Source organism: Perognathus longimembris, chromosome 6, assembly GCF_023159225.1.
Source record: "Perognathus longimembris pacificus isolate PPM17 chromosome 6, ASM2315922v1, whole genome shotgun sequence".
Lineage (NCBI taxonomy): Eukaryota > Metazoa > Chordata > Mammalia > Rodentia > Heteromyidae > Perognathus > Perognathus longimembris.
The window spans coordinates 13,061,848-13,087,899 of record NC_063166.1 but is presented as its reverse complement, the minus strand read 5'-3'; the positions used below and the strand labels follow the sequence as shown (position 1 = coordinate 13,087,899).

General features: G+C 52.1%; 3 protein-coding genes across 5 annotated transcripts; 2 read left to right on the top strand and 1 right to left on the bottom strand.

Moving 5' to 3' along the window:
• Positions 1-49: 49 nt before the first annotated feature.
• LOC125353510 lies at positions 50-1,079 on the top strand. The gene has a single exon (XM_048349214.1). The coding sequence runs from the start codon at positions 81-83 to the stop codon at positions 1,077-1,079; it is 999 nt and encodes a 332-aa protein (XP_048205171.1). The 5' UTR covers positions 50-80.
• A 439-nt stretch (positions 1,080-1,518) lies between these two features.
• Positions 1,519-6,163, top strand: Ring1 (ring finger protein 1). 2 transcript variants are annotated; one of them, XM_048347997.1, is made up of 7 exons: positions 1,519-1,586; positions 1,692-1,822; positions 2,819-2,979; positions 3,105-3,320; positions 4,666-5,055; positions 5,173-5,443; positions 5,759-6,163. In XM_048347997.1, the coding sequence occupies exons 2-7, from the start codon at positions 1,745-1,747 to the stop codon at positions 5,858-5,860; spliced, it is 1,218 nt and encodes a 405-aa protein (XP_048203954.1). In that variant the 5' UTR covers positions 1,519-1,586; positions 1,692-1,744; the 3' UTR covers positions 5,861-6,163. The 2 variants fall into 2 exon arrangements, with proteins under 2 accessions (XP_048203954.1, XP_048203953.1); XM_048347996.1 differs by lacking the exon at positions 1,519-1,586 and having other exon boundaries at positions 1,609-1,822.
• A 9,730-nt stretch (positions 6,164-15,893) lies between these two features.
• Positions 15,894-25,987, bottom strand: Vps52 (VPS52 subunit of GARP complex). Of its 2 annotated transcripts, XM_048347988.1 has the most exons (20): positions 25,672-25,987; positions 24,815-24,899; positions 23,607-23,659; positions 23,074-23,149; positions 22,882-22,949; positions 22,431-22,606; positions 21,893-22,043; positions 21,598-21,698; positions 21,370-21,502; positions 21,232-21,289; positions 20,325-20,458; positions 19,605-19,760; positions 19,039-19,157; positions 18,655-18,778; positions 18,344-18,439; positions 18,130-18,237; positions 17,911-17,976; positions 17,052-17,163; positions 16,733-16,851; positions 15,894-16,316 (listed from the first exon to the last, which is right to left on the bottom strand). In XM_048347988.1, exons 1-20 carry the CDS (start codon positions 25,759-25,761, stop codon positions 16,170-16,172), a joined length of 2,172 nt encoding a protein of 723 aa, XP_048203945.1. In that variant the 5' UTR covers positions 25,762-25,987; the 3' UTR covers positions 15,894-16,169. The 2 variants fall into 2 exon arrangements, with proteins under 2 accessions (XP_048203945.1, XP_048203946.1); XM_048347989.1 differs by lacking the exon at positions 23,607-23,659.
• Between the last annotated feature and the right edge of the window lie 65 nt (positions 25,988-26,052).

Sequence of the window (26,052 nt, the reverse complement as noted above, 5' to 3'; positions counted from 1 at the left end):
CTTTCCCGAAGGGATTGTTCCCTTTCACTGCCTGGTCTCCCAGGGCAACCCCCGCCGCCGGGTGTGAGAGCAAAGAGTGTATGTCACTGTGTATGCCTGACACTCCGGGTCTTTTTGGAGGGAGGGGTTTCTGCCCCATCCCCCCCTTCACTGGTTCTGCAGTGCTGGTCCCTTCCCCCCAACTCCTTGGGTCCTATGGCCCCCACGGGTGGTTTGTTCTGAGCTCCATCCTAGTGTCCAGTCTGGTCTTAGAAGGGGGTCTTGGAACAGGTGGCCCTCCCCCACCCTCTCCTTTCTCTCGGTCCCCCTCCCCTTTCTCTCCACCTTACAATAGCTGCAGCCGGCCTGGGGTCGGATGGGGGGGATTAGGGGAGGGGGCCAGGATTAGGGGAATGGACCAGCCGATGAAAGGGGCTGGAGGAGAGCAGAAGGGAGGGGGCTGGGAGGAGGAGGAAGGGGAGGGGGTCCGCGCTAATCGACACTGGCGCCCACATAAGGACTGGCCACGGACTGAAGAAGACAGGGAAGTAGGGGGGAACTGGGGTGGGAGGAGAGGGGACCCACTGCTGACTTGTCCCGGAGACAGGCCACCCCCTGGCAGCCATAGCCCAAGTCCTGAAGCCCCAGTTCAGGCTGGTGGGGAGAGAAGGCCGGTCATGGTCTCCTCTTGCCCGGTCTGCCTCTTCATTCCCTGCCCTCAATGGGGATCGCGGCTCTCCCTCCTCGGCTCTCCTCTCCTCTCTGTTCTCTTCCTCTCCTCCAGAGTCCTGAGGAGGCCTCTGTCCACTTTCCACGCTAGACGTCCCGCCCTGTGTGTCCCCCACCCACGCGCACGCCCCGTCCCCGGGGGGCCCCGTCCCGTGCGTGGGGCCCCCGCTCCCGCGTGGGGTCTCCCTCCCCCGCCCGGGCCGCGGCTCCTGATTGTCCAAACGCAATTCTCGAGTCTATGGCTCCGGCCGAGAGTTGAGTCTGGACGTCCCGAGCCGCCGCCCCCAGACCTCGAGGGGGAGAGGGGGTCGGAGGGCGGCGCGGGGCGGCGCGGGGCGCTCGGGGGACCCGAGGGTTCCAGGGGCCGGTGACCGGGCGCCACGTTCCTCCGCCCGGGACCCCGGGCTGGGACTGGGGGAGCTGGGCGAGGGCGAGACCCCCCCACCCCACCCCCAGGCCGCGCGTGGGGGAGGTGGCCCCTGCCCGGGGCGCCCCGTCGCCCTGTCCGGGGTCCCCCCGACGCCGGGGTGAGGCCCGGGGCTGGGGGGCGCGGCTGGCCGCGGGGCGCAGGGCTGGGGTCCCCGCGCCGGCCGGGCTCGCGGGGCGCCGGGGGCTCGGCGGGGCCGGCGCGTCTCCGGGGCGGGGGAGCCCCGGCGTCCACGTCGCAGCCACCCGCGCCCGGAGCGGCGGGTGACGTCCCGGCGGGGGGAGGGGCGGGCGGAAGTGACGCAGCCCGGGCCCGGGCCATGGCGGCGGCGGCGGCGGCGGCGGCGGGAGCTACTGTCTGAGCGGGAGCCGCGGGCCGAGCCGCGTCGGCCCCGGAGCCTGGGCCTGGGCGGCGGCGGCGGCGGCGGCGCGGGCGCGGACGGCCGGAGCCGGTGAGGGGCCGCGGCGGCGCGGGGCGGGGGCCCCGAGGGGAGCCGCGAGGGGCGGGGTCTGCTCGAGGCGGCCCCCCAACACCGCCTCCCGTTCCCCCCTCCCCAGCCTTGGTCTCCTCGGCGGCGGAGCCCCGGTGGGGGGTCTGTGCCTGGTCGCCATGACGACGCCGGCGAATGCCCAGAATGCGAGCAAAACGTGGGAACTGAGTCTGTACGAGCTGCATCGGACCCCGCAGGTGACAGGGACTCCCCCGTCCCGGCTCACCCCCCTCCCGCCAAACCCCGACCCCCACCCCCACCCCCCGCGCACAGCTCCCTTCCCGTTCTTTGCTCTATTCGACCGAAACCCCCCCCCCGCCATCACCTGAATCTTTTTAAAGCACTTTCACATTTATCTCGCGTAATCGTATTTGATCCTCACAACAGCCGTTCCAAGAGAGGTAGAGCGAATGTTACTATCTTTATTGGAAAGATGGCAAACAGACAACGAAAATTACCATCATTGTCCCTCCCAATGTTATGGGTCAGCGTATACAAGACTCCCCTTGGGTTGTTTATTTAAAGCAACTCCCTGTCCCAATACTCTGACCCAGTAGTGTAGTGAGACCCCAGAATCTGAATTTGTAACAGGCACCCTAGAGTTCTGATATAAGTAGCAGGAAGACCACACTTTTAGGAAAATTTGTTGAGCTCTCCGAAACTCACCTCTTAACAGGCTCCCCACCGAACCTCACAACCCCAGATCCTCCAATTCCAAAGCTCCTACTCTTTTTTTTTTTTTTTTTAATGTGCTACTCCTGGAGCTTGAACTCAGGTCCTAGGCACTGTCCCTGAGATTTTTTGTCTCAAGGCCAGTGCTCTACCAGTTGAGCCACAGTGCCATTTCCAGCTTTTCTGAGTAGTTCATTGGAGATAAGCGTATATCACTTTGAATATGGCTTTAAATTTGAGTATGGCTTTGAATTTCGATCCTCAGATCTGAGCCTCCTGAGTAGCTAGGATTACAGGTGCCCAGCATAGCTCCTTCTCTCAATAAGCCCTAATTGCTTCTGCTCCCCATTCTCTCAATGGCCCTTTCAGTCTTAGAATTCCCATCTTCCTCGGTTGGTCCACAGGGGTACCCAGAGTCCAGAGTCTCCCTGAATTTCTCAAAACTCCTTTCTCATGAATTGCTTTGCTTCCAAAGTCCCTTTCCTCTCAACTCACCACCTTCCCTTTGCTGATGCACCCAGGAAGCTATCATGGATGGCACCGAGATTGCGGTTTCCCCTCGATCGCTGCATTCAGAGCTCATGTGTCCCATCTGTCTGGACATGCTGAAGAACACCATGACCACCAAGGAGTGCCTCCACCGCTTCTGCTCTGACTGCATTGTCACAGCCCTGCGCAGCGGGTAACAGCAGGGACACCTGAGATGGGGTAAAAGGGCTCTGCGTCGGGGCCCTGCTGCCAGTCCTGGTTCTGCCTGGACCTCAGTGCTCTGGGACTGACCACAGGGCTGCCTTTCTTTCATCTCAGGAACAAGGAGTGTCCTACCTGTCGGAAAAAGCTAGTATCCAAGCGGTCCCTACGGCCAGACCCCAACTTCGACGCCCTGATCTCTAAGATCTATCCTAGCCGAGAGGAATACGAGGCCCATCAGGACCGGGTGCTCATCCGCCTCAGCCGCCTGCACAACCAGCAGGCGCTGAGCTCCAGCATTGAGGAGGGTCTGCGTATGCAGGCCATGCACAGGTGTGCGGGTCAGGAAAAAGGCCACACATACAGGGCTGGGGGGGTGGGTCTGCCGGTCCAACTCCTGACGCTGCCTTTGCTACCCGCTAGCTTCTGGGACTTAGCATCCTAAGAGCTGACCACAGCCTTATTGTTAGGTCTGGAAGTCACAGATGTAAATTACAGCTTCTTAGTAAACAACTGGCACTACTATTTTTTTTTCTTTTTTGGTCATGGGTCTTGAAGAACTCTGGGCCTGGGCGCTGTCCCTGAGCTCAAGGCTAGTACTCTACCACTTGAGCCATAGCGCCACTTCCAGTTTTCTGGTGGTTAATTAGAGATAAGAGTCTCACAGACTTTCCTGCCCAGGCTGGCTTTGAATGACGATCCTCAGATCTCAGCCTCCTGAGTAGCTAGGATTACAGGTGTGAGCCACCAGTGCTCACTGGGCACTACTATTCTTAAGAAGAAAATAACTCATCATCTAACTTTCTAGAAGTTGAACTAGAGTGATTTGAAGTAGAGTGATTTCGAGTGTAAGCTCTGGATTCATCCTCCAGGACATGAAATCGCCTCCTGGGTCAGACGCTCTAGGTCTGGTTTAAAAATGCAAACTGTGGCTCTGGTGGCCAGACACTGGTGGCTCGTGCCTGTGAGCACAGCTACTCAAGAGACTGAAATCTGAGAATTGCCTGTCGAAGCCAGCTGGCGGCAGGGAAGTCCATGAAACTCTTTTTTTTTTTTTTTTTTGCCAGTCCTGGGGCTTGGACTCAGGGCCTGAGCATTGTCCCTGGCTTCTTCTTGCTCAAGGCTAGCACTCTGCCACTTGAGCCACAGCGCCACTTCTGGCCATTTTCTGTATATGTGGTGCTGGGGAATCGAACCTAGGGCCTCATGTATACGAGGCAAGCACTCTAGCCACTAGGCCATATCCCCAGCCCATGAAACTCTTATTTTAACTAAAAAACTGGAAATGGTGCTGTGGCCCAAAGTGGGAGAGCACTAGCCTTGAGCAAAAGAGCTCAGGGGCAGCACTCAGGCCCCCAGTTCAAGCCCCACAACCGACCAAAAAAAAAAAAGTGCAAACTGTGATTCAGGAGCTCCTCTAGAATGGGGCCTGGGAACCTGAATTCTGAAGGCTCTCAGGTGATACCTATGCTTGTGGTTCTTGGACCATACTTTGAGAGCAAGCCCCTTGATCTCAAGTTACTGAACCTCTGGAAGCCATAAAATAGAGATAAACATGGGGTCCTTGGTACATTGCTAGTGTTCGGTAAATATTAAGTGTCATCCTTACAATTCCCCCGATCTCTCAAGTTCAACATCCAGACCTATGATCCTCCGTGCTTTCTACTTGTTTCTACAGGGCCCAGCGCGTGAGGCGGCCGATGCCTGGCTCAGATCAGACCACAACTATGAGTGGGGGGGAAGGAGAGCCTGGGGAGGGAGAAGGGGATGGAGAAGACGTGAGCTCAGACTCGGCCCCGGACTCTGCCCCAGGCCCTGCTCCCAAGAGACCCCGAGGAGGGGGTGCCGGAGGCAGCAGTGTAGGGACCGGGGGAGGCGGCACTGGGGGAGTGGGTGGGGGTGCTGGTTCTGAAGACTCTGGTGATCGGGGAGGCACTTTGGGCGGTGGAACCCTGGGGCCCCCAAGCCCTCCTGGGGCCCCCAGTCCTCCAGAGCCAGGTGGAGAAATTGAGCTCGTGTTCCGGCCCCACCCTCTGCTTGTGGAGAAGGGAGAATACTGCCAGACCAGGTGAGACACCCTGCCCTTCCATCAGAAGAAACCCCAACCCAGAGGCCCTTCTGGAAAGACCCCTCCTCCATTGGAGGCCTTTCTGTGCCCTAAACCTGCCCTGTCCCCGCCCCCTAGGTATGTGAAGACCACGGGGAACGCCACGGTGGACCATCTCTCCAAGTACTTGGCCCTCCGCATTGCCCTGGAGCGGAGGCAGCAGCAGGAAGCGGGCGAGCCCGGCGGGCCTGGAGGGGGCGCTCCTGACACGGGGGGGCCTGACGGGGGTGGGGGGGAAGGTGGGGGTGCTGGAGGTGACGGTCCCGAGGAGCCTGCTCTGCCTAGCCTGGAGGGTGTCAGTGAAAAGCAGTACACCATCTACATCGCACCTGGAGGGGGAGCCTTCACGGTGAGAGCCGCCAGCGGGAAGGGGGGCAGGAAGAAGGGAGGAGAGGGAAAGGGGAACAGTACAGGGGTGGCAGGGAAGGGAGGCCTGGGGCCACACACCCCCAAGCCCGACCTCCTAACTCAGCAACCCTCCTCTTGCTCTCTGCTCCTCCCCTCTCCCTTCTCTGTTTTTCTCTCATTACAACCTTTGCTCCCACTTTGCCCCATCTTTTTATTATCCCTTTTCCTTTCCTTCTCCCTTGTCGACCCGCTTTCCCTTTCCTTTCTTTTTCCATCTTCACCGTCCCCCTCTCTTTCCCCCGCACCCCCTCTCTAGACACTGAATGGCTCGCTGACTCTGGAGCTGGTGAATGAGAAGTTCTGGAAGGTGTCCCGGCCACTAGAGCTCTGCTATGCTCCCACTAAGGATCCAAAGTGACCCCACAAGGGGACAGCCAGAGGATAGGGACTGTGGGGTGCCCCTGGGCCCTGGCCTACCCCTCCAGCTTCTTTGTTTCCCAGTGCCCCCCTGCCCTGCCAGCCAGCAAGAGGACAGACATGAGGACAAGTGGCTTTTATACAAATTATCTATATCAGATTCTTCTATATTGTACAGAGTGACACATGCACCGCATCTACTGCCTTTTCTATTGCCCCCAACCACTCAGCCACACCAGCTGATGGGAAGGAGGGTGAACCTGCCCTTCACACTCTCCTACCGACAACAAATTGGCTTTTTTCTTCTTTGCAATCTGCAGTTCTGTGTGTGTGTGTGTTTATCAGGGGATGGACAAGGAAAAAAATGACTGGGCAGGAGACCTGCAAAACAGAAGCAGCCTTGGAAACGGGGAGGCAAGGTCGGAAGTCTCTCCCAGGGTATAATTTGCCATCTCTCCCAACCTCCAAGTTAGAAGATGCGGATGAAAGTAGGGAAGAGGGACTGAAGTCCAGCTTGCACACCCAGAGCAGCCTTGTAAACACTGAAGGGATGGTGAGGCTCCCAAGGAAAAACCTTGCCATGTGAAGAAGCCAGTTGGAAAGCGGAGAGGAAGGGAGGTGGAGAGGATCGCCTGATGCCCCTGCTCTCCATCCTGGCCTCCCTGCCTGCCTAGGGCAGACACTGGCAGCACTAGGAACCACAGTTCCCAGGAGCCCACAGCCTGTGCCTGCCTGGGCTATGGCAAGAGTTGAATGCCATGGAAAGGACTGGGGGGACAGGGGCACACTGACCCCACGCAGGTCAGTGCACAGCAACTGGGGAGGACGAGCCATCTCCATCAATCCCCTCCAAGCTTCACTTCCGATTTTGCTGCCCTTGGCACCCCTGCCCAGAGTGGCAGAGGTGCAAGGGAAGTCAGCCCGGCCCCGCAGTTCTGCACGCTAGGCACCTTCCTACCTGAGGACAGCCTTTGTGTTCTGATGGCATCAGGGACCCCAAAAGACAGCTGAATGATGAGAGCAGTATCCTGCGCGCGTGCACACACACACACACACACACACACACACACTGCAGACCTGGTGACGTGTCTACTGCCAGGCCCTGACAGAAGCAAACAACACCTACCTCCTCCTCGAAGACCTCCCTCCCCACTTCTGCCTCCCTGGAGCCACCATCCCGATTCCCCTTCCTTGGGATCCCAAGTAGCCAGGGAAGAGCCTGGGGAAGGAGTGTGGTGGAAGCCCAAGGCTGTGGGATTGACCTGGCCTCTTTTGGAAGCATCTCCCCTCCAAAATGCTCTAGCCCACTGGGCAGAGGATTCCCCTTATGAGAAGCTGAGATTCTCGATCTCAGCTCCCCAGTTGCTACATTTGCCCCACTGCCCCCCTCTCTCCAGGCACATTCTTCCCCTCCAGGACTCCCAAGTGCTCTCTCTCCTGCCCCCTGGGTGACCGTGCACTTCCTAGACATGGCTTTTTTTTAGGTGATACCATATGAGAAACCTCAGGAATGTCTCCCTGGGTGAGAGTCCTCACCTCAAAAAAATATGCCTGCCCCATCAGGCATTCTCCCTCCCTAGCTGTGGAGGAGACCTTTGAGATGGGGGGGGACTCAAATTCTACCCCCCCCCCAACTCCCACAGGGCTGTTTACTTTCTACTTCTTTCAGTCCCTTGCAGGCAGGCAGGCCTGTGCGTTATGGGATTAGGCGAAGGTAAGGGATTCAAAGTATACCACAGAGAACATCACTTGTTGGGGGAGGAAGGGGGTGGATATAGCTAACAATGAGCAGAGACAGGGTAGACTGGAAGGTCGATGCTGGGGTCAGACGCATCTGGACACAAGCCCTGCTGTCCTCACCTACAAAATCTGGGGGGAAAGCAGGCTGCGGTCAGGATTTAATGAGATAAGCAAACACCCGTCCTCCCTGTGTGGATCCTATAGGCCAGCAGACTGGAGTCACCTGGGAACTTGTTAAAATGCAAGTCCTTGGGCCCCATTCCAGATCTGGTGTTTTTACCACGCTGTCCATGTGATTCCATGTGCTCACAAGGCTGAGGGCCACTGTGGACCATGAAAGTGACCTCCCACAGACCCCCTGCCCGAGAGGGAACCCCCAGCCTTCCTCAGGCCAAGCAAGCCCTGTGCTCCACTCACCGAATCACCTACCCCCCCCCCCCCGACCCCCAGCCCAGCTCCTTTCTTAGAGGGGTGAGAAAGGGAACAGTTGTGGGCAGTAGGTGGTCAGGAGAGGTTGGAGGAGAAAGTGGAAAACAGGGCTGTGTGATGTAAGACACACAGAAAGAGCTCGGCAAAACAGAACATTCCTGAGGGGGTAGGGGGCAGAGAGAATGGTTCATTTACTTCTTCCCTCTGCTCAGGTGGGTTGGCTCACCAACTTGCTTGCTCAATCACCTCTTCACATACTGAAAAACTGGCTTCGGACAAAGCGGCAATCAAGCGGCCCCACAGGAGTGTCGCCTCCATTGGGTTCCTTTAGCCCAGCCTGGCACTAGAGGGCGCTGCTCTCATTCTCGCTCACAGAAGGATGGGGGGGGAGTTACTGTTACTGTTTGTTTATAAGTGTTATAGGCTTCCTTCTTGTATTAAGTTTACACTACAGTATACACTTTGGAGCTTGGCAACATTTCTCTTTGTGATGTGTCAAAGAGGTGGGTAATGGACACATTCAAGGAGGAATTTACCTACCTTTAGAAGTGACTAGAACCCTTGTGAGACTGTTTTTATATGTATTGAGTCTACCATGCTATGAAGGACTGTTCTGGGCTTGGGTATTGCAAATAGCCATGCAACAAGCCCCCTTCCTTCAAAGGCTTTGATCTAGGGCCATTTAGAGTGAGTGTTTCCTTCTATCACCCGCTTTTCCCCAGTACTGGGGATTGAACCCAGGGCTAGGCAAGGACTCTGTCACTTGAGCTACATCCCCAGCCCAGCAGCTCCATATTGGAGCTAGTGCTATCAATTTTAGCTGTTGTACTATAGCTCATATGTCCATCTGTCCTTCCACCTTCCTGAGCCATTTGCCCTCTAGACCCATTGACTCTCCTCTGGAGCACTGGAACAGCTGAAGAGACTCAGAATGGCTTCCTCTAAGGTCTGCTGCATAGCTAAGAAAGAGAAGTATTATTTCCTTTTGTTTTGTTTTGAGACAAGGTCAGGGTCTTGCTGTGTGGCCCAAGCTGTCCTTGTACTAAAGATCCTTCTACCTCCACCTCCAGAATACTGGAATTACGGACTTACATCACCTGAGAGTACTTGTCTGCCTGCCTGTCTGCCTGCCTGCCTGCCTTTCCTTTCTTTCCTCCTCCTCCTCCTCTTTTGTGTCAGTACTAGGGCTTGAACTCAGAGCCTCCCACTTTCACTTGGCTTTTTTGCCCAAGGCTATTATACCTCCACTCTGGCTTTAGTTGGAGGTAAGAGTCTTTTCTCATGGACTTTTCTGCCTGGACTAGCTTGGAACCTGGATCCTCAGATCTCAGCCTCCTGAGTAGCTAGGATTATAGGTGTGAGCCACCAGCACCTAGCCTATGAATTATTTTTTTAATTTCTCTCAGTATTATTGTAAAGGTGATGTACAGAGGGGCTACAATTACATAATTCAGATAAAGATATATTTCTTTTTGGACAATGTCACCCCTTCCCTTGCTTTCTCCCAGTTTTTCCCACCCATCCGCACAAGTTATATAGTCCATTTTCATTTTATTTGTTTTGGTTTTGTTGCCATCCTGGGGCTTGGACTCAGGGCCTGAGCACTGTCCCTGGCTTCTTTTTGCTCAAGGCTAGCACTCTGCCACTTGAGCCACAACGCCATTTCCGGCTTTTTCTATATATGTGGTGCTGAGGAATCGAACCCAGGTCTTCATTTACCACTAGGCCATATTCCCAGCCCCTATAGTCCATTTTCAAGATAGTACCCCACTGCATTTGTTTAGCCTTTGTTCCTCCATTTTTGTGCCCCCCTACCCTCCCAAAGACAAATAAACAAGACAAAAAATAAAAGAAAAACAGCAACAAAGAGAAAACGTTTCATTTCCTGAATTATTTAATATAGCAAAATGTCCCACAATCATTTGAAACTGTTGTGAATGTCATTTAACACAAAGCACTACCTGAAGAACACAAAGAAAAACAAGAAAACATTTCATCACCAGTACTAGGAATGACACTTCATCAGGCAATATGAGAGTTCATAGTAAAAGTGAGATAAATGTAGGGCCCTAGTTGCTCACACCTATAATCCTAGCTACTCAGGAGGCTGAGATCTGAGAACTGTTGTTCAAAGTCAACCCAGACAGGAAAGTCCATGAGACTCTTATCTCAAATTAACCACCAGAAAACTAGAAGTGGTGCTGTGGCTCAAAGTGGTAGAGTGCTAGCCTTGAGCTGAAGAGCTCAGGGACAGCACCCAGGCCCAGAATTCAAGCCCCACAACAAGAGCGGGGGAGGGGGGGCGGGGGGGAGTGAGAAAGGGAACTTGTAGAGAGGAGGACCCAGGAGATGGAAGTGTGCATGATTGGGTCACGGCACTGAAGGGCGAGCCCTTAGGGTTGGTGACCAGGAATAAGAATGACCACTTCCTGGTTCTGTGATTTTTTTTATTTTAATTTTAATTTTTTTTACTGGGCCTGGGGCTTGAAGTCTGGGCCTAGGCACCGTCTCTGAGCCACTTGAGCCACAGCTCCACTTCTGGCGTTTGGGAGGATAATTGAAGATAAGAATTTCATGGCCTTTCCTGCCCAGGCTTCCTTCAAACCATGATCTTCATATCTCAGCCTCCTGAGGATTACAGGCTAGGATTACATGCATGAGCCACCAGCGGCCAGCTAAGTTGTATGATTCTCCCACTCCCAGCCCCCAACACTCCTTGGGTACAATCAGAGAACAATCCTGAAGAAAACAGATCACTAGGCTCAACCAGGGCTTGGGGTTTGCCATGTCAGTCAAAGGATGAAAATACAGAAGGCAGGCTGGGAATATGGCTTAGTCATACAGTGCTTACCTAGCATGCATGAAGCCCTGGGTTCAATTCCTCAGTACCACATAAACAGAAAAAGCCTAAAGTGGCACTGTGGCTCAAGTGGTAGAGTGCTAGCCTTGAGCAAAAAGAAGCTCAGAGACAGTGCTCAGGCCCTGGGTTCAAGCCCCAGAATGGTTAGGGAAAAAAAAGAAAGAAAATGCAGAAGGCAAAAGCAAACGAGTTCAGGATGTTGTGAAGGGCGCTCTGAAATGAAGGACCGGCGTGGAGGCTGGAGAGGGAGGGAATGCTAAGTTGGAGGAGAGGAGGCACCATGGACCTGAGGCCTAGGAAAATGGCAAATGGATGTGGGAAACGAACAGACAGAAGGAGGTAAGAAGTAATGGCTGACAGCAGGCTGCTTCCAGTACTCAAGTCAGGGGTACAACTGTGAGGATGGCTGTGGTGTTATAGCAGAGTGGGCTGTGTGAAGAGGCTGTGTGGGTAACGTGTGTGCACTCAGTGAACTTACCTAGCAAGATGCCGTGGGGACCCCCACAATCAGCCAGGTGCTAGCCTTTCCCTAATGGAGGAAGCAAGGTCTGGGAGGGGACAATGAGAAGGGAAGGGGGCTGTTATTTTAAGCTGTCATTGAGGCCAGGAGAGAAGTAGTCTGAAAGGCAGCAATCAGGAGCAAGCAAAGCACTCTCGCCTAGAAGAAAATAAACAGCTCTCATTTCAGAAGCTTGCCAGGGAGGTGGTGCCCTCTAGGGAGAATTGAATTTCAGCTCCAGGCAGACAGTGGAGGGAAGGCTCTGAGGAGAAGTTAAGGGCATGAGGGGTAGCAACTCATTAGAGGGTGCAGGGCAGGGGAGGGCGGGGCCAGGGGAGGGCCGGGGCCAGGAAAGAAAGTACATAGTGTGGAGACAACAGTGACACAGAGCAGGCAGGCTATAGAGCTTATACTAGCACTATGAAATGATAGAAACAGCCAAACCCCGGGCTGGGAATATGGCCTAGTGGCAAGAGTACTTGCCTCCTACACATGAAGCTCTTGGTTCGATTCCCCAGCACCACATATATGGAAAACGGCCAGAAGGGGCGCTGTGGCTCAGGTGGCAGAGTGCTAGCCTTGAGCAAAAAGAAGCCAGGGACAGTGCTCAGGCCCTGAGTCCAAGGCCCAGGACTGGCCAAAAAAAAAAAAAAAGAAACAGCCAAACCCTGTGGTGTACACCTGTAATCCCAGAAATCAGGCAGCTGAGCAAACTGGACTCGCAAATTCAAAACCAGTCAGGAAGATAAAAATAAGAAACTGACTCAGAAAACTGTAAATAATTAAAAAAGATTTTTTTTTTTTGCCAGTCCTGGGGCTTGAACTCAGGGCCTGGGCACTGTCCCTGAGCTTCTTTTGCTCAAGGCTAGCACTCTGCCACTTGAGCCACAGCGCCACTTCCAGCTTTTTCTATATATGTGGTGCTGAGGAAACGAACCCAGGGCTTCATGTATACAAGGCGAGCACTCTACCACTAGGTCATATTCCCAGCCCTAAAAATGATTTTTCAAGTATTTTTAAAAAGGAATGGGAAACAGGTTCGTTTCACCCATTTTGCAGCATAGTGGGCTAAGATCCCAGACTCTAGAACAGGCCTGCTTGTGTTTCGATCCCAGTCTTTTCACACACTGAGTCTCAGTTTCCTCTTCTGTACACAGGTGGAAGCACTAGACATCCACAGACTTAATGGTAAATGGTTAAACCACAGGTTCAAGGTTCTGAATTCAAACTTCAGGACTGTCAAAAAGAGAAAAAAAATTAAGTCAGTGCCAGGCAGTTGCCTTGGTGGACAACCCAAGAGACACCCCAGCAGAGCAGTCCTTTCACATGTTCAGACCAGAATCATAAGCACCAACAAAGAAAAGCACTGCAAAAGCCAGGCACTGACAGCTCAGCCCCAATCCTATACTCAGGAGGCTGAGATCTGAGGATCACAATTTGAAGCCAGCCAATAAATCTGAGAGACTCTATAGTCTCCAATTAACAGAGAGAGAAAGAGAGAGAGAGAGAATGCGTACTGTGTCTCAAGTGCAAAAGCTAAGGGACAGTGCCCAAGCCCCGAGTTCAAGCCCCAGGACCAACATATATACATACACACAAAGTTTAGTTCCTCAAGGTCTCTGATGCTTTACAGCCACATATCAGGCCCAAAAGTGGTTTTCTAATGATGAGGCATCAAGATCTCCAGAAAACGAACAAAATATCAATGGCAGGATCCAAGGAACTTCCACAAACAAAGATCTCCAAACCCAGTGATTTCTAAAATGGGAGAGAGTAAAGAAAAATAGAAGCAGGATAGTTTCAGGCTGAAGAATACAGAAAAACACATACATGTGTGTATGCACACACACACACATATTGCTCTACCACTTGAGCCACAGATCCATTTCCAGATTTTTTATGGTATATGTACATAAGTGTGTGTGTATGTGTGTGTGTGTGTGCATGCGTGCTCATGTGCCACTCCTGGGGCTTGAACTCGGGGTCTGGGCACTGTCCCAAAGCCTTTTTGCCAAAGGCTAGTAATCTACTTTTGGAGCCATAGCTCCATTTCTGGTTTTTGGGTGGTTAACTGGAGATAAGAGTCTCACAGAGTTTCTTGCCTAGGTTGTCTTTGAACCATGATCCTCAGATCTCAGCCTCCTGAGTAGCTAGGATTACAGGCGTGAACCACTGTACCCAGCTGAGACTTCTTTTGTCCTCAGGGTATGTGTCCCCATTCATAGCTCTGAAATTCAAACTTGGGCAGGCCCTGAACCTGAGAGGTATATGGTATATGGGCCGAGGCAGAGGTATATGGGCCGTTAGACACCTAAGACATGTTTCCTAGATGGCCCACTTCAGAAACAGCCCGGGGAAAGCAAGAGGGCATGCAGGTAGAGAAAAAGGGGGAAATAATTCCTTAAAGGACGGAGGTCCCAAAACAGTGTTGAGGGCCATTACAGACCTTGGGGACATCTCTGAATCCTTCTGTTGTGACACTAGGGACCCTTGTACCAGGTGCAGAAACTGGTCACAGCAACTGGCAGAGGGTACAGACAGTGAGCCCCAAGTTTCTGGTCTCTGAGGGCAGCTGGTCATCCTCAGCAGAAGTGAGGGCAAAGTTAAGGGGTGGTGATCTTCTCCTAGAAGTTTCCATCTGAAGGTCACAAGGACCTATTTAAACAATAGCACAGAGGACTTGAAGCTGGAGGCCAAGTCCCTCAGCTGCTTCAGTGTGAAGATGGCCCGGGCAACTTCCATGCTGTCACCTGTAGGCCCAGAACAGGCCAGCTTGGAGTGCAGAGAGACGGGCTCCATCCTGTGGTCTGTGCTGCCCCCTCGAGGTCATTATTGGTATCGTGGCTCTCGTGCATGCTCGTTGTCCCTTTTCCCCGTTCTGGACCCTCTTACCCTGAGAGGCTGTAGAGGCAGAGGGTTCCTACGGATTCCAGGGGGCATTTAGTTCGCCATGAAAACTGCACCACTTGAAGGTCCACTGGGTCCCAAAGTCACCATCCTCCTGAGCTGTCCGGTAGCCCCCCTCGGCTCCCACCCCAGCACCGCCCCTCAGCTTCTGCAGCTACGTCTGCCAAGCCCCCTGCTCATGTGTTATATATGAAGATTTGTTAGGTCGTTTCCTCCCTTCCCTCTCCTCCTCCCTCCTCTCTCTCTCCCCCCCTCCTCTCCTCCCCACTCCTCTCTCTCCTCCCTCCTTCCCTCTCCTCCCCACTCCTCTCCTTTCCCTGTTACTTGACTGTTAGTCAACCCCAACCCCTCACTAGTTGAGTCACCTGTTGCTACAGTCTTTATGAGTTACCAGGAGACCCTCTTCTTTGGAAGACCCCCTCTTTGTCGAAGCCGCCTACACTTGTCTGAAGACCCCAATCCTGCCCTGGAGCTGAGGTTGGAGTCAGGTCAATGGCAGAACACCCGAATCCCCGAGACTGATTCCTGGAAGGAGGGGGGACGGGGTGGTCAGACAGGACTTAGGGGAAAGGACGGTGTAGGGGCAACATTCCCTGGTTCCCCAGCACTGGAGTCTGGGATGAGCTTGCAGCACCCTCACAAGCCAGAGCAGCAAGAACCCGTATGACAAAGTTGAGAGAGAGGGGTATGCTAACGGTGGGGGGAGAGCCGGTGGGGGGAGAGCCAGCGGTGGGGTGAGTTAAGAACTCAGGCTTGTGCCCCCACTTCAGGCATGTGACCCACTATGGAGCTTCATCTTCCACCGACCTCATCTCCCCCCACCCCAACCCTTGCCTGAGCTACAGCCTCCTGTGCCAGGCCAGAGCCCTGAAAAGACAGAGCCAGTCAGCGGTGCGGGAGGAAGCCTAAAGAGGAGGGAACTGATGAACCTGCTCCAGCTCCCCCCAGCCACGCCCTCCCCTGCAGCAGTCAGTAAGGAGAGCCTAGCTTGCCTGGCCTCACTGGTGCACACTCCTCTCCCCTCCCCGCAACTAGTTCAAGACGCAGGCAAGGTCCAGGCCTTCCATCCACCAGGCCAGGAACCTGGGAAATGAATGATTCAGCTATGGGGGTGCAGGGAACAGATAGCCCCGTTAGCAACCCCACTGCTCAGCGTCCTTCCACTTAAGGCTTAAAGGAGCCAAAGTGTCTTTCCAGTTTAAACTGAGTTAAAATGAGGTGCAGAGGCCCCGTCACAGGAAGGCTCTTAATCAAACCGAAATGGATATATTGCAAATCAAGTCCACCCCAGCCCTAATCAGGAAGCGTGCCGCAGCCCCTCAGCAAAAGTTAGTGACAGCCGCAAGGCATATGGCTATAATCTCAGCCCTTGCAGCATCTGCGCTTGTAACCTGAGGTCACATTCTCAACAGACTGGCTACTCAGGAAATAGTCCCCTTTCTACACAACCAGCCACCTCTTCCACCAAAGCAGCTACAGGCTGGTAGATGTTACTGTCCCTGTCCCTTCTTTCTAGAAGAGATGTAAACCTAGGTAGTCTGAGAGGGAAGGAGATTATAGACAAAAGATACGGCCCCTTAGTAAGGAGAAAGAGAGTGATGTGTTACATTAAATATTTATTATTTCCTTCAGAGACCGACCTTAGAATACTTCTTAAGCCAGGAGATGGGTTAGTGTTCAGTAGTTGAGATCTTCAGTCAAAAAGCTACAGAAATTACTTTGGGTCAAAAAACAAAAACAAAACCAATGACTTGGAAGCAATGGAGGCTGGGTGAAGTGCATCAAAGACCTAGGAGGCAACTGGAAACTGGAGTGTAGGATGTGGGGCGGAAGTCCATGGACGAGGCTGGCAGAGCTCAGGGCCAATCCAGCACATCAGAAGTTGGGCTTGTGCTTCTTGAGCTCCACCATCAGGTGGTGGATGTTGATGAGCTCCGCCCGGGCCGGAAGGGCCCGCAGCTGCGGCTGGGACAGCACCCGGTGGAAGCGATGATAAAGCTGGATCAGCTGGGTCAATGCTCCCTGGTCAGAGAAAGCCATTCAAGGATCAGTGCTGACGATGACGATGGGAATCAGGTTAGGGCTCGTTCAGAACTTTAAGCACAGCTCATAGTTGAAAATGAAGGGTAGGGCTGGGGATATGGCCTAGTGGCAAGAGTGAGTGCTTGCCTCGTATACATGAGGCCCTGGGTTCAATTCCCCAGCACCACATATACAGAAAACAGCCAGAAGTGGCGCTGTGGCTCAAGTGGCAGAGTGCTAGCCTTGAGCAAAAAGAAGCCAGGGACAGTGCTCAGGCCCTGAGTCCAAGCCCCAGGACTGGCAAAAAAAGAAAATGAAGGGTTACTTAGATGATGCTGAGCCCAGGCCAAAGGGAAAATGAAAGGGAAAATGTCAGTGATGGGAGATTGGGACCGAGGCTGGGAACTTCGGGTCACCTGGATGATACTGGTTCCATTTCTGAAGTTGGTGAAACTGCGCATTACATCCTGACTCAGAGACTCCACCGATGATTTCCAGGAACTGCCAAAGCCACGGATCAGCTGAGTCACTCGGGCTGACAGCAGGACGGAAGTGTCAGAGGGATGAGGCCAGGTGAAGTTCCACCCCAGTAAGTCCTCTCCAAGGCATCGACAGCCACCTCACCATCAGCCAAATGTTTCCTGCTGTGCCCTTCCCCCTGTAATCCTCATCCTATCATTTTTCTTTTTCATTCTCGTTACCACTGATGCCACCATTACGACACCATCACCATACCTTCTTCCCCTCGAAGTCGCTCAGCCTGTCCACGCTCAATCAAAGCCTCAGCTTCCTTCACAAATGCCACCAGACCCCCAAAAGGGGGAGAGAGCAGCTCTTCAATGAATTCCTGGGGAGTCACACAAGCATACATACACACAGGGTCAGGGATCCTGGTACCAACAAGTTGTCCCAATCTTGGCATCATGACTCACTCGGTGTGGATACTACCAAGGCTGAAGAGCTGAACTCTCTGCAAAGATTATATGCTTTCAGACATCAATGACTTCACAATAATTAGAGAAAATTTCCAAGGTCTCTCTTCAGAGAGAAAGGCCAGGAACCAATGGTTTAAGCCTATAACCCTAGCTACTCAGGAGAGTGAGACCTGAGGACAGAGGCTCAAAACTAGCTTGAGAGGGTAAGTCTGTGTGTGAGACTCTTTTTTTTTTGGCCAGTCCTGGGGCTTGGACTCAGGGCCTGAGCACTGTCCCTGGCTTCTTTTTGCTCAAGGCTAGCACTCTGCCACTTGAGCCACAGCGCCACTTCTGGCCGTTTTCTATATATGTGGTGCTGGGGAATCGAACCCAGGGCTTCATGTATAGGAGGCAAGCACTCTTGCCACTAGGCCATATCCCCAGCCCCTGTGTGTGAGACTCTTATCTCCAGTTAACCACAAATAAGAGCACAAGGCTGAGTTCAAGCCCTAGTACTGGCACAAAAAAAGGAAATTAGACCAATAGTGACAGCATTTTGCTAACCCAGAGTTATAACTCCAATTCTATATACCTAAGGTCCATCATGCCACATTCCCCAACACATATGCTAACTACATACAGCATAATAAGCCATTTCTTCCCTTTACCCCAACCCTTACCTGCGTCCGCGCATTGAGCAGCTGCTGGAAGCTCTCAACCTCTTTGCTGTCATCTGCAGCCCGCTCCTATGGGAAAGCAAGAGGAATTGGCAAATTGGGGGACAGTAGTCCTTCTGCCAGGATGTCGCCTCGCATCCACATTCCAGACACTGCCCAGACTGCAAAACGTGGACCAATATAGGCATCAGCCAAGGGCGGGGAGACAGGCGCGTTCCTCACCATCAGCACCCCCAGCATCATGTCGTAATTGTTGATGAGAAACACAAGCTGCTCCTTCCTGGAGGAGAACTCAGCGGCCACTCGGAGGACGAAATTCTCCACCTCCACCTGGAAAAGCCAAACGGCAGCAGTGACCTAGGAAGCATGGATGGGCAGGGCAGACTCCTCCCGGGCTGAGCCTTGCTGCTGGGAAGCCTGCCTGCCCCACTCTAACCTGTAGCTGCCCCAGCAGCTGCATGGTGCGTTCATTGGGAATTGTCTGGTTGATGCTGACGAGAGCAGAAGAGAACTCCGCGTATCGCCGTGTGATCTAGGAGAAAGAGGCTGGGTGGAATTCCCCTGAAGATACCACCTCCCAGCTCCCCCGACAACGCTGTGTGACTCCCCCTCCAGCCCCTCCTCTGGCAGTGCTCAGCCACCATGCCTACCTGCCCCTCGTGACACAACCGTGACATTGGGAACCCTTCAGTAAAGCTTAAAGCCTGCCCTTCAAGACCCCTCCTTGCTACCCTTGTCCTCCCTTACATAGTGGGGCCGAGTATCCAAACCCCCAAGGCGCTGCGGGTCAGTGCTTCGGACACTCTGGACATTCATCTCCAGGATCAGCTCAAACCGTGGCCACAGCAAGGCAAGCACCTGTTCCCAGTACCTGTGGGCTTAATCAGAATCAGCAATCAGCGGGCAGGGAACGGTGCTGGGAGGGAGCAGGGCATCCTGAGGTTACAGGTGGGTAGGAGGTGGGAGGTTGTGTATGAAAGGTGAGTTAAAGCAGCAACACTGCCTTCAGAGCAGACCAATGGGAATAAAGGTCATGGAGATCAGGTCAGAAGGATCTCAAGGGTTGGGGTGATGATATATAAGACAAAGAGTTCTAGGCCGGCAGGGCATTGAGGACCAGAGCTCAGTGACCTGTCCAGAGCAGGGACATCCCTCTTGGCTGCAATATTGCGGAATCGGAGAACGATGTGGATACAGAGGAAGACAGCAATGGCGTCATAGCAGTCAGTCAGATAGGACTCCAGGTGTTTCTGTGATTTAGGAACAGGCAGAGGATCTCAAGGGAATGTTTGTTATGCACAGTCAAGTCACCATAGACAACTACATGCATGCATTTGGAAACAAGGCTGGGCAGAAAGAGACCTAGGAGGGAAATGTCCCCTCCTTCCCCATTTCCCCGGCCACTCAGGCTGCCCCAGCCTCACTCAAGACCTACCACAGCAGAACTTGGGGCTGAGCTTGGGCCAGGGGTTAATTTCTAGGTGCCTCAGCCTGGTTGTGAATTAGCCATCACATTCTCACATCACACGCTTGAGGAGTCAAGCTCTAAAGATATTTGGGAGAGTTGTGTTGAGAGTAAACGGCTGCCTCCTTAAACGATGGGACTCCTGCATTCTGTGTGAGCAGAGTTAGCAGCCCACTGGGCGCTGATGAGGACTAAGGACAATGGTTTAAGGGCACAGGAATGGTGATCTTACCAGGGTCATGTTGAGTGTTCGGCCCATGACAGCATGGAAGAGATCATGAGCAGCTGGGCCAGACACCACAAAAAATTCACAGATGAAAAGATATTCACGGCAGGAATTGTCTAGGAGGGCGTAGTGCTGACTGCGGAAGAGGGCCTCAAATGGATACTGAGAGGGGAAGAGAGAGAAGGGATGAAACAAACACCACCCTAGGGAAACTCAGAAAACTTGGGTAATGAGAGCTCAGCAGACCCTCCCCATTCAACCTGAGTAGAGGCAAGGAAAGAGCACCCTGAAAGGGGCACCAAACATAGGAGCAAGAATTAGTCCCCGCCACCTGCTGTCTCTACTCCTGTATCCATGACAGTTGCCTCACAAGTCTCTCTCCTGACTTGCTCTTAAGCGCAGGGTTCCCGGCCCTTTCACAGTGAAGCACCCGTGTCTTAGAGGATGATACAGGGGCTGGGAATATGGCCTAGTGGCAAGAGTGCTTGCCTCCTATACATGAAGCCCTGGGTTCCATTCCTCAGCACTACATATATAGAAAATGGCCAGAAGTGGCGCTGTGGCTCAAGTGGCAGAGTGCTAGCCTTGAGCAAAAAGAAGCCAGGGACAGTGCTCAGGCCCTGAGTCCAAGGCCCAGGACTGGCAAAAAAATAAATAAGAGGATGATACAGGCCCACAGGATGGGAAGCTTTATCTAAGGCCTGGCCTTCCCCACCTCCCTCATACCCTCTGCTCTCCACGCTGGGCTGTGTGGGGCACCAGGATGGGGGCCTCAAGTTCAGTGGGGGAGATGACAGCGCCTCGGGTTCCCAGGGTGAAGATAGTGTTTCTGCTGCGGAGGGAGGGCTTCGAGAAGAATCGTGAGGAGGGTCAAGTCAAGGAAAACAACAAGATTGCACTGGACCCAGGGAGCCAGACACAGCAAAGATATCCTCTTTCTCTGACCTGTGCCAATGGGCCCTGAGGAGTCTCTATACACTCTGACCCAAAATTATGTCAATAGCCAGGCGCCAGTGGCTCAGGCCTATAATCTTAGCTACTCAGGAGGTTGAGATCTGAAGATCTCAGTTCAAAGCCAGCCCAGACAAGAAAGTCCATGAGACTCTTAGCTCCAATTAACCCCCCAAAAGCTAAAAGTGGAGGTGTGGCTCGCATGCTAGAACATCAGCCATGAGCAAAAAAAAGCTAAGGGATAGTGCCTAGGCTCTGAGTTCAATACATACACATACACACCATCACCACCACCACCACCACCTATGTGTCAAAATGATGTGTAGTGTTTTTTTTGTTTTGTTTTTGCCAGTCCCAGGGCTTAAACTCAGGGCCCGGGCACTGTCCCTGGCTTCTTTTGCTTAAGGCTAGCACTCTACCACTTGAGCCACAGCGCCACTTCTGGCTTTTTCTGTTTATGTGGTACTAAGGAATCAAACCCAGGGCTTCATGCATGCTAGACAAACACTCTACCACTAAGCCATATTCCCAGCCTGTAAGTTTTTTTAATAGGAGAAAAGTTAATAGCTTCTACCACATTCTCAAAAGCTTTGTTCCCACAAATAAAGGTAAGTCTCAGTCCCATGGCAGCTGCAGCCAGGAGTGCTCCCTTTCTCAGGGCCGAACATGAGCTCCAGGATATCTTTTTTGGCTGTATCTTCCACACCCATTAGGTCATCTTTCTCAGCAACTTCCTCATACTAGAAACAAAATAAAGAAGATGTAAAGAAATCCCCATCCTTTCTTGGAGTAGGTGGTGCCTCTCCCTCTCTGCTCTCACCTGCACTTTCATGAGCCGCCCCAGGTAAGAGCGGTAGTAAGACAGGTAGATCTTGCTTAGTGTCTCCACATACTCATCCCTGATCTCCTTTGCTGTTGCTCGTTCATTGCCCAGCAGGAACTGATAGAAGAACCTGGAAATCCAAGGACAAGTCAGTGTCTTCCCAACAAACAAGACCCACTGCTAGGAGTTCAAAGGCCACTCTATGCCCTTCCCTGGGGTGCTGACCTGTACTTCAGCAGAGCAGTCTGGGGGATCTGATAGTTGGTCATTGGTTTCCTGAAGGAATAAATCTTCTGGAGGATGAACTCTCGGATCTTTGTCACTGCCTAGATGTGGGGGAAACAAACATAAGGCAGAGAGTTGTAACTGGGACAAGTGAGAACACGTCTTTAATGTCTCTTTGGATTTTCCCGGAAACCCACAGGGGCAAGCTTAAGCTCTGCTGGGAAGCAGCAAGTGAGAGGCAGCCTCAGAAAGGCTGGTTCTAGTAGACCCTGGGATATCCACCTTCATCTCCTACCTTGACCCGGAGCCGGTCCAGCACACCTCTGACGTCCGCGCAGGCTGCTGTGCCTCTAGCTTCCTGCTCTCTGACTGCGGCTGCCTTAGCATCCAGCTCCTGCAGCTGCTCCAAGAACCTGGGCTCTGTCACTGGAGCCTCTAGAATTGCCCTGAGTAGTAGAGAAGTTTGGAATGCATCAGAAGGAAGACTTGACAACTCTAATCCAGGCCCAAACCATAGCTCCTTCCATCTAGCCTCTGTCACCTCTTCCTTTTCATAGGGTCTCACACAGCCAGGGTGTATGTACAAAGTCATCTATTCCTAGTCTTCCGCCTCATGCACACTTAAGACTTGGCTGCCCTCATTTTACATGTGATCTTGGATCACTCCTGACCTATGATACTTAAACCATGCATCAGTGTTAAGAAATGGCTTTTTACCCATTTAGTAATTTCTAGATGGTACCTAATGACCTGAGCCAGGCAGTGAATAGGAAAGGTCTCCTCAGGCTGTCTACCTGTTACAGACATCATGACCTTTTACCCCAGTGACTCACGTGACCAGAGCAGAGGGTACCACCAGACCATCAACAAGCTCTCCAAGCTTCCCCCGAACTGCCTGGCGGTTTCGAAGTCGAATATTCATGGCTCCAGACTGCTCCTGCAGCGTCCGGATCTCAGAGCTGATGGAGCTGAGGTCACTCTGAAAAGCTCCCAGCATCTGCTCCATGCGCTGGGGGAGAGCAGATGATGGTGGTGCACCACAGGGTTGGACCACCTAAGTCTCCTGGTGAATAGCCTAGTATTCACAGTCCATAACACTGGCCGATGTGGAGGTACCCCAAATACCACAAGGAGATAACATTAATTATGGCACTTAAAGCAAACAATTCTGTTTGAGGACATCCTGAAAGTGACCCTCATTTATCCCTTCCTGAAGCTGATGATGGCCCCAGAGGCCATGATTCAGGTCTGAGTTATCAGAGGCGACAGGCCTGGGTTACTAACCTCCAGGACAGCATCACAGGCTGTGATCTGGTTGTGCAGAGATGCTATGTTCTCACTCTCTTGGATATCTAACCCACAAAAGTCAAGGGCCTCACAGTGAAGATGACAGAAACCTCAAAGAGAAAAATGTCAGCCTCACACCCTGCAAAATCCATGTCAATAACACCATTCTCTCTGTCAGCTGAAGGATACAATCCCGAATGGATTTCTGTTCAATTTGCTGTAGCTCCAGCTCAACCTGCTTTGAATAGTGACGGAGATCCACACCCTGTAAGAACATAAAGAAACCAAGTCAAGAGGGCGCTAATGTCTATGGACACCAAAACAGAATCAGTGAATGATGAGATAAGATACCAAGATGAGCTAGGCACAGGTGGCTCATCCTTATAATCCTAGATACTTAGAAGGTTAAGATTTGGTTATTCAGTTCAAAGCCTGCCAAGGCAGAAAAGTTCAAGAGACTCTTATTTCCAACTAATCACCAAAAAGCTGGAATTGGAGCTGTGGCTCACAAGTGGTAGAGTGCTAGCATAAGCAAAAAAGCTAAGGGACAGCACTTAGGTACTAAGTTCAAGCCCCAGTATAGGTGCATGCGCGCGCACACCCCCCCACCCACCACAACCACCAACACCACTACCATCAAGGTGACATTACAAGAACGAGAGATTTTTCTTCCTTTTAGGAGAAGGGAAAAGGGTACTGATTAGGATAATGAAGAGCCTCACCGTTTTAAGAGCTTCTTTTACTAACTCATCCTCCAGATTTGCCTGAATGTGAACTGGAAATAGAAGTTTATCATAAGGACTCAAACACCACAGTTCCCTCTCCCCAATTCAGCATCTACACACCAATCCCTGCCTTATTCCTCCCAGCCTCCATGTCTCTCAGATTATAGGTACAGTCCTCTTAAGACCTGGTTTCATTTTCTTATGTTTCAGTCAGCCATGGCTAATCACTGGTCCAAATTTTTAGGAGGCAAGCGCTTTTTTTTTTTTTTTTTTTTTTTGCCAGTCCTGGGCCTTGGACTCAGGGCCTGAGCACTGTCCCTGGCTTCTTTTTGCTCAAGGCTAGCACTCTGCCACTTGAGTCACAGCGCCACTTCTGGCCATTTTCTGTATATGTGGTGCTGGGGAATTGAACCCAGGGCTTCAAGTATAGGAGGCAAGCGCTCTTGCCACTAGGCCATATCCCCAGCCCCTGGTCAAAATTTTTAAATGGAGAAATTCTGCAAATAAATAACTTGCACTGTTAAATTTTAGCACCATTCTGAGTAGCTTGAACTCCAATAGCATTCCATTCCATCCACCTGGAATGTGAATCATCTCTTTGCGGGCATATCTATGCGACTATGCTACCCTCCTGTTGTTCCCTCAGTAACCTTCTCTGTTATCACATCAGTTATCTACATATAGAAATACTTATGTTTAAGGGCTGGGGAATATGGCCTAGTGGCAAGAGTGCTTGCCTCGTGTACATGAGGCCCTGGGTTCAATTCCCCAGCACCACATATATAGAAAACGGCCAGAAGTGGCGCTATGGCTCAAATGGCAGAGTGCTAGCCTTGAGCAAAAAAGAAGCCAGGGACAGTGCTCAGGCCCTGAGCCCAAGCCCCAGGACTGGCCAAAAAAAAAAAAAAAAAAAGAAATACTTATGTTCAAATAGCCCTTACTTTACTTAATAATAGGCCCAAAGCACAAGAGTAATAATACAATTTTATCACAGTATATTGTCCTAGTTGCTGTTTTGTTATTAATCATGATTGCTCATTTCTTTGTACTTAATTTAGAAATCAAGTGGTATCATTGATACATGGAGAAATGGTATTTATAGGGCTTTATGCTATGGGCCATTTACTGGGGATCTTGGATAAATTTCTTGATGGGAATGTCCAGGAATATCCTGTACTCTGCTCCCACCCCACCGCATCACTTACCATCCACTTCATCCAGGATGAACTCATCAGAGGTGATGTCCAACTCTCCAAGTTGCAGTGGCTCTTGGAGCCCAGGACCACCCCCCTGAGAAGGACAGGTTAATGGAAGGGGTATATTTATATAGAGAGAACAGAATATAATGGGGCTATTCTTCAGACAAGAGTGTTCTTATTGGAGAACCAAAAGTAGTGAGTGAAAAAAGATCTAATTCTTATAGGGTACTCAATCTATTACTTTGGGCTAATTGCTAGGGAATAAATCAAGAAGGCAATTCATGAAGACTTGTGGTGCTCAAATGAGGAAAATCAGAAATTTGCCCAGGGCAGTTTAGAACACTCAGACTCCTGTTATGTCAAGTGTCCTGTTATATCTGAGGAGCCTCTCTGACTTTCAAGAATTGACAGCTAACATAGGGTATATGCCTGTATGTCATCTACTCATCCATCTAATCATAGCGAAAACCTATCTGGTCTGTCCTAATATCTTCTCACTTTATGGATGTAGAAAGTGGTAGCAAAGGGAGGCTATTTTACTTGCCCAAGACACACAGCGTGTAAGTGGCAAAACTAGTCTGGTCCCAGAGGCCATGTTCTCTATCTATATTCTTTATTCCACTAAAGAAAGAAATAAGTGAATGGGAACTGAAAACCGTGTCCCGGGAACCTGAGTTTCAGCCACTCTGGTCCCCGCTGAAGCTCAGGTCCCATCCCAAGGAAAACCAATGCGAGCCAAACAAGTAGCATCGCCGGTAGCAGGTGAGCTGATTTCATCCCTTGGGCCTGAACACAGCAGGGTCCGTTCTGCGGCAGGGATGACTGGACGAGACTACAGAGGACAAACAGCAGGGCGCTCTCACCAGCGGGCCCTCTTCCTCCTCCATATCTGAGGTCCCAGCCCTCAACACCAGCTCGCGGGCAGCAGCCGCCATGGTCTCCGCGGCTGCCATTCCCCGTAGCCTCACTTCCGGCAGCTGTCAGTCAGTCTGTCTCCTGAGGTAAAACTACAAGTCCCGGAGTTTCTCCTCTAGAGAGACCGTATTCCCAGGTATTCTAGTTAAATTGTTCGGCTCCAGTCGTCCTCTTTCAGCCCTGGCCACCACACCGGAGGGCAAATGGAAATACGAACGTCTCCAGCACAATCTCACACCGGAACCTTTGCCGTCCGCGTACCCGGGAATTCGGGACCGAAAGGAGGACTGCACCGGAAGTTGCAGCACCCAATACGGACTCTGCGAAGT